Source organism: Monodon monoceros, unplaced genomic scaffold (assembly GCF_005190385.1).
Source record: "Monodon monoceros isolate NGI ecotype Baffin Bay Population unplaced genomic scaffold, NGI_Narwhal_1 Super_Scaffold_18, whole genome shotgun sequence".
NCBI classification, from domain to species: domain Eukaryota; kingdom Metazoa; phylum Chordata; class Mammalia; order Artiodactyla; family Monodontidae; genus Monodon; species Monodon monoceros.
The window spans coordinates 19,502,058-19,509,137 of record NW_021703774.1 but is presented as its reverse complement, the minus strand read 5'-3'; the positions used below and the strand labels follow the sequence as shown (position 1 = coordinate 19,509,137).

The 7,080-nt window shown below is 53.2% G+C and overlaps 1 protein-coding gene across 3 annotated transcripts in view; it reads left to right on the top strand.

Annotated features, from left to right (window-relative positions):
- The first annotated feature begins 290 nt into the window (after window positions 1-290).
- Window positions 291-7,080, top strand: part of DUSP10 (dual specificity phosphatase 10) — a 40,687-nt gene continuing 33,897 nt past the window's right edge. The window contains exons 1-2 of one of the 3 annotated variants that reach the window (XM_029230497.1): window positions 291-370; window positions 3,873-4,726. In XM_029230497.1, the coding sequence (XP_029086330.1) occupies window positions 3,916-4,726 (811 nt within the window). In that variant the 5' untranslated portion in view covers window positions 291-370; window positions 3,873-3,915. Of the gene's footprint in view, window positions 371-1,599; window positions 1,709-2,270; window positions 2,347-3,872; window positions 4,727-7,080 lie in introns of those variants that run through there. The other 2 variants (XM_029230496.1, XM_029230498.1) reach the window with 2 other exon arrangements.

Genomic DNA, 7,080 nt, shown 5'->3' with positions numbered 1-7,080 from the left:
AAACTCTATTTCTTTAGGGTTCCTTGATGCAAACTCTCTGCAGTTCATCTCCTCATCTCCACTTCTTTTCGTACCTCAAGACTTTCCCGCAGTTTCCCTGATATTTTCCTGATGATGCACAGGCAGGCTCGCCATCCTCCCACCCCCTCTCCCCCCAATCCAATCCCCTCTTCTGCCGCGCGCCTCAGCCGGCGACCACTCCGGCGAAAGTCGCGAGAACCAAGAGGGGAGCGCCCCCTTCACGACGACGCTCCGCCGGCCACACTCAGTCGGTTATTTACTCAGCTCCGGCTCCTTTCCGCCAGCCGCTGCTGTTCCAGAAGCTCCGGGCAGGCGGTCCTCGGCTCGCTGGGGCCCTACGCCGTGGCCGGTAACTGCCGAGGCGCGCGGGGAAGTCGGGCTGCGGGTCGGTCGCGCGCGGCTCTGAGGAGCGGGGCGCGAGGACCCTGCGGGCGGGGTGGGAGAGGGGGCGCGGGCGGGCAGAGGGCCAGGCCTGGGTGGCGAGGCAGACGCACTCCAGGCCCCGGGACGCCCGGCCTAGGGGGTGGCGCCTGTGCCGCCCCTCGGGGCGCGCCCCCTGTAGCTTCTGGCCCGGGTCCAGGCCGCCGCCTCCAAGCAGCCCTCCGCAGCGCTGCCTTCGTGCTACGGGTGAAGCCCCGGTAGGCAGGCGGGGAAAGCGGGGGCGTGACAGGGGCGCAGATATAGGAGAGCCAGAGGGCGCCGCGCCACCTCCGCGCTGGGTAGCAGTAGGGCAGCCGGAGGGGCAGCGACATCTGCGGGCGGGCAGCCGACGTTTCCTGGCGGCGCGGGGCCGAGGGGGTGGCCCGGAGGAATCGGGCCGCGGCGAGGCTGGAGGGCCTCACTGCCCCTGGGCAGACGGTCGGCTCACCAGACGCCCCAGAGCCCAGGTCCCCAGCGCGTGGCCCCAAGCCGCGGACTGGAGAAGAAGCGACGCCCCTGGCGGCGTGCTCACATGCATCCCCCCGCGCGGGTGGCTCGGCGACGTCTGTGAATCTTGGGTTTATCAAGTCACGTCGGGCGACTCGGAGAACCTGTTTTTCCCGCTGGGGAGAGTGATCATTCTCGTTGCCACTTGCCTGTAGAAAGTTACTCCAACACGTTTGATCATCCGTCCAGAGTAAGAAGGGAAAAGAAATAGCGTGGTCTGTCCGGGGGTGAGGGGACTTAGGAGGATCCCGCCAAGTGGGCAGAGCCAGTTTTAGCTGGAGCGGCGAGTCCAGCCCATTGACAATCCAGCTCCGGAAAGGGTTAACTGCGTCCTGCCGGTTCGGTTTACATGTAAATAGAGAGCAGCTGCTCCGCGCGGGCCCCAGTTGGCCCTTTTAAGTTTTTGATTGGTTGCCAATGACATCACCGCCCGTGTTATAACACTGTGGACCCAAAGCGGCGTCGGATAAACCCTCCTTAAGGAGGCAAGGCCACGCCCTGGCTCCGCCCTCTCCAGCCACACATTGGCCGCGGGCTGCTGCGAGGTAGCGGTTAGCTTTCTCTGGATTTCTATTGGTCCAACGCGCCGTCGGTCGGCAGCCGGCCCGCCCCCTCAGAACCTTACATTTACAGTGTAGCAAAAGAGAAAGTAACTATGTTGCTGCTGGAGATCAATGAAGCCAAGTGAATGAGGGCTGAATGTGCGAATCCACAGCCGAAGCGGAGCGCCAGATAGTGGAGGGTTACACTTATTTATGAAGTAAGTGGAAGTCACCGTGGCTACTCCCGAGAGCCCGGGAGTGTAAGGCGGTGTGAGTGTATGTGCGCGTGTGTGTGTGTGTGTGTGTGTGTGTTGCGATGGTCACGGAAGAGCCGCAGCAGGTGAGGTTAAAGGGTTCCGGCTGTTGCCTCACGCTGCCCTGTGCGTTTACTCTCTCTGCAGTCTACTTGGATTGGGGGCGAGGAAAAAATGAGGTTTGTTGGGACGCTTTGCGGCAGTTTTAAATGCCAGGGACTTGTTAGTGCGCTGTGTTGCGAAGGGGGATGTTAAGTGCCCCAGGAGTGGGGAAGGAGCATTCTCTGACCACTTCATTTTCTTTCCAGCCTCTGACTAGAGGTGGAAGGACGACTAGCGAGGGAGAGGGGATAGCTCAGTATTTCTCTGGGAGGTTTCCTAGGCTAGTCTGGATGGTTTCACGGGCAATATATATTTACGCCCGACCCTCTGCTGCAGGGGTGCAGATCTCTTTATACACTCCGCGCGTGTGTGTGAGAGAGAGTGTGTGTGCGCCGCGCACTCCGTGTGGAGGTGGGGGTCCCAGCTTGTGTCTCCGTGAACACGCTCATGCGTCCCTTTCAAGGGAAGTGGACTGTTGATCCTGGGAGGTACCCTACCAGGTAACACAATAGCAAAGACTTTCACTGCTTGGTCCAGCTGGGAAACAGTTATAGCTTCTGGAATAGTACTTGCTCTTCAAAAAATACTACGCAAGGGAGGGAGGGAAGGAGGGAGGGAGGGAGGGCAAGGGAGGAAAGAAGGGAGGGAAGAAAAGAGGAAGGGGGGGGAGAAAAGGGGTTGGGTCCTTCTTGCCCATCCAAAGGTGGTGAGAGAAAGCTGAGTCGGTGGCGATCTGTGGATGTGATATGTGCGTGCCCCTGTGTGTGTGAATGTGTGGATTCTGCCTGTGACATTTTGGCTCTGTGTCAGAGAGTGGTGACAGTCCTGTGTAGAGGGATGTTCGATGACATTTTTCCAGACATCTCTTAAAGTTCGTTTAGATGAGCTACTCTTGCATCGGGTTTGGGTTCTTTTCTGTGTGTATGTCTAATAGGAGAGGAGCCATCAGGGCCCGGGTGTGGAGTGCCCCTGTGCCTACAGGGAGGAAGGAACTGTCCCTTTGCACGTGCCCTCTCATGAGACAGGAGGTAGACCCCTGAGCAGCTCTTTACTTCCCACAAGGACGGGCTCATTGGGAAGTCTTCTTAATGAATCCATCCTCTTGAAGAGGGGGGATATCTGTGTGGGATTGAAAGATTATGCATAGCGGCTGCCTCCCATTGAGAAGATCTCTAGGATGTGCCTGTGGGGAAAGAAGGAGGGAGGAGAGTTGAAGTGGTCCTTTCCTTAAAGGCAGCAAGGGAGCAATCCAAGGGATGGATCTGCCAGAGTTGGGGTTTCCAGACCTGGCTCCTTGGCTTGAGGCTTCATTCTAGGAGACTAGTTTGTAATGAAAGAGGAAATGCAGATTAATTTATAAGAGGCTAATTGGAAACATGGGAGGTTTTAATATGACTTTGTTGTGCTTTTCAAAGGACTCAGTAGAATGGAAAGTAAGAATAGCTGGCAGTTAAAGAGATTCACTTAGGGGGATGCTTTCATTTTGATGTGCAGAAAGTTGACATCCGCCCCTGATGTATATTTAGCTGCCATATATTCCCGTGAGCCATGCCAGCACTCTTGATCATTCCTTTACCTTTGCAGTGGGTGAAGGAATTACATGGAAAGTATGCACGGGTGGACGCATGGGTCTTTCTCAGATGGTTGCATTATACTTCTGCCCAGGAGATGAGGCCCAGAAGAGATGCCTCTTAAGAGCCTTCCCTTCTGTCTTCAGCTTTTCTAATTCTTTGTGCTTTTACCTTTTCTCAGGCTGAACTTTGATGTGGGTCGGTGGAAGGTTGTTCATCAACATTTGCATAGACTTTACATCTAACCTTAGACTTAGCAAGAACTGGGGGGTTCTCAGGTTTGCATCCTCTTTGAATCCATAGCAATGAGCTTCAGGCTTTGAGAGTGACAGGGTAAAGGGCACTTAGGACAACTTCGCTCAGAGGGATGCAAAGCCCCTTCCTAGGGATTGGATTCGACTGCCTTTTGTGTCACATGACTTTATTCTTTCTTTCCCCCCTCCCCTTCTTTACAGACTGTCTTGAGTTCTCCTTGAATTGCCAGTTTTCAGCCTCCTCATGCCTCCGTCTCCTTTAGACGACAGGGTAGTGGTGGCACTGTCTAGGCCTGTACGACCTCAGGATCTCAACCTTTGTTTAGACTCTAGCTACCTTGGCTCTGCCACCCCTGGCAGTACCAGCCACCCTCCTGTCATCGCCACCACCGTTGTGTCCCTAAAGGCTGCGAATCTGACGTATATGCCCTCATCCAGCGGCTCTGCCCGCTCCCTGAATTGTGGATGCAGCAGTGCCAGCTGCTGCACTGTGGCAACCTACGACAAGGACAATCAGGCCCCAACCCAAGCCGTTGCCGCCGGCACCACCACCACCACCATTGGAAGCTCTACCACCTGCCCGGCCAACCAGATGGTCAACAACAGTGAGAACGCAGGCTCTCTAAGTCCATCAGGTGGGGTGGGCATCCCTGTGTCAGGGACCCCCAAGCAGCTAGCCAGCATCAAAATAATCTACCCCAATGACTTGGCAAAGAAGATGACCAAATGCAGCAAGAGTCACCTGCCGAGCCAGGGCCCTGTCATCATTGACTGCCGGCCCTTCATGGAGTACAACAAGAGTCACATCCAAGGAGCTGTCCACATTAACTGTGCCGATAAGATCAGCCGGCGGAGACTACAGCAGGGCAAGATCACTGTCTTAGACTTGATTTCCTGTAGGGAAGGCAAAGACTCTTTCAAGAGGATCTTTTCCAAAGAAATTATAGTTTATGATGAGAATACCAATGAGCCGAGCCGAGTGATGCCCTCCCAGCCACTGCACGTAGTTCTCGAGTCCCTGAAGAGAGAAGGCAAAGAACCTCTGGTGTTGAAAGGTAATGCCCCCACCCCCTCCCCGAGCACAGTCCTGGTAAGCCTGGGGTCACTCTGGGTTTTCTCTTAGAAGTAACAGCATCCTCCTGCAAAAAAAAAACAAACAGAATTGCCTTTCTTCTTCTTGTCTTCCCTTCCGTGCCCTCTCAATTATTTTGGGGTTGGGAGAGAAACCCAGCAGCCTTGAACTGAAAGCCAGATTTGGGCTCTAGTCTTCATTCACCTTCTCATTTGCATTGTGCAAGTCATTTCCCCTCTTGGAGACCGTTTTCTCATCTTTCTATAAAGGGGCTTTATGACACCAGATGGCATCTCCAGTCATGCCTGGTCTGGTACTTCTAGTCCAGTCAAACTAGCTGGAAAGTTCTTGTCTCTCAGACTTAATCAAAGTTGATGGAACAGAGGAAACCGCAACTGGGGTGAACTACAAGTAAACCTCCAGGTACCAGTTTTTGGTGGGAAATTCTTCCTCTTTCTCACCTCTCTGAAAGTAACCTTCAGGAAGGGCAGAGAGCTGTATTCTAAGGTCCCTCACAAAGTATAAGTTCACCCCAAACATCCGTTCCTCTGCCAAAGCTTCAAGGGACAGAGTCATTTTTATGAAATACTCCCCAGCCCCCCCCTAGTTCCTTCTGGCATCACCTGACAACCGTTGGCATCATGGCTCTTCCTAAGATGGGGTGGTGGGTCACTTGCCCCACTGAGCACAGAATAACTGGTAGGTCAGTGTTGCTGAGCCCTGGCAGCAGGAATTAATTGCTCCCTGGTCTCTGGGCTCCTTCCACACAGCATTGCCTAACCTAGTAGTGGAGCCCGTGTCTCGTATCCAGCCCAGGTGTGCCTCTTTGCTCTCAAATGCCATTCTTTGGGGCACTGCACACCACGCTTCATCTTTGGTGTCTTCTGTCAGGGGGTAGTGGTGGTAGTGAGAGACAGGCATCTTATTTCTTCTCTTCCCAAGTGTGTTGAGTCAAGGCATACAGTCTGGGCCACATCACCAGCCAGTCTCGTGCGGTGTGTAGACCAAAGACGTTGCTGGGTTCCTTTGAACACCTTGCATATTTAAATTGCAACAGACCATTGGGCTGAGCAAGTTAGGAGTTTTGCCTTTGTGGGCCAGCTCTGCCATTCTTCTTCTTGTCTTCCCAATGGTGCATTCTGCTTTTTGTTAAGCAGTGTTCTTAGAAATACAGTTCTGAATGTCTTTGACATCATCCCCTCTGCCCACCCTTACTGCCCTCAAACCTGCTCTTGTTGGGCTCAGCTAGCACAAAAGTATGGCTTTCCTTGAGCTGGTGGGCCCTCAGGAGAAGGAGAACGTCATGGAAGTTGCATCCAGAGAGTTCCCAGCAGCTCCCAGGTATGTTTTTTGTTGCTGATGGGTTTTCTTGGGGTTACAGATATGCTCAGATTTCCTCTGTGTACCCCTGTATTTTATTGTTTTGTATTCTTGTTTGGCTGACTTTGAGTGATTCCCAGTAGGTTTACCCAGCTAGCCTTCTGTTCCCATGATCTTGGCTTCTCTCATCTTTTTTGGATGAGAAAATACAGTCTTCCCATTTGTAATAGTTTGTCTTGGGGAGCCAAGAAGGGGAGAACCAATGCAATGATCTTGAGGGTGGTCTGTTACTCATGTAGAGTAGATGTCATTGAGGGAAAGCAGACCTTTTGTGTCTGTATGATCTGAGGACAGGCATCAAATAATCCACATGAAGATGACCCTGGACATGAACATAGGGTGATTAGGAAGAGGTGGAGATTCTACCCTCTACTTTGCAGTGGGCATTGTTGTGTATGAGTGTGGCTTGTCAATCGCTGGGCAATGAATCTCCTAGGTGTTACTGATCAAAGTGGGGCTCCTTTCCCCCTTTCCGGTGGATGCAGCTGAGAGCCTGGGCAGCCTGCGCTTGTTCCTCAGTGTCAGTGAGGAAGATTGCCTCAATGGGGCGGGGCCGGACATGCTGCTGACCTCACCACTGGGTGCCTGGGAGGCCGCTGTGAGGGCTCATCATTTTCGGGTTGGTGAGACACAGCGGCGGTTGACCTGGAAGACGCACTGGTGGTAGAGGTTGGATTATTTGTAGTTTGGGGGGCTCTTTCTTCAAATATCTGGGAATTTGGTTGAATATATGTAGTTCAGGAGCAAAAGGGTCAGTAATCTACTTTATTATTTTTGTCATTATTACTTGGGTCTCTTTTGGGGGAATGGACTAAAATTGGGACCACGATGGGAAGGCAGGGAAAGAGATTGGTATTCGAATGCCCCTAGCTACCCTTTCATCTGGGTAAACCAAAGGTTAATACCATAGCACCGCTGAGGTGAAAAGTGGGGTGGGCATCTCTCAGAAGGCATAGC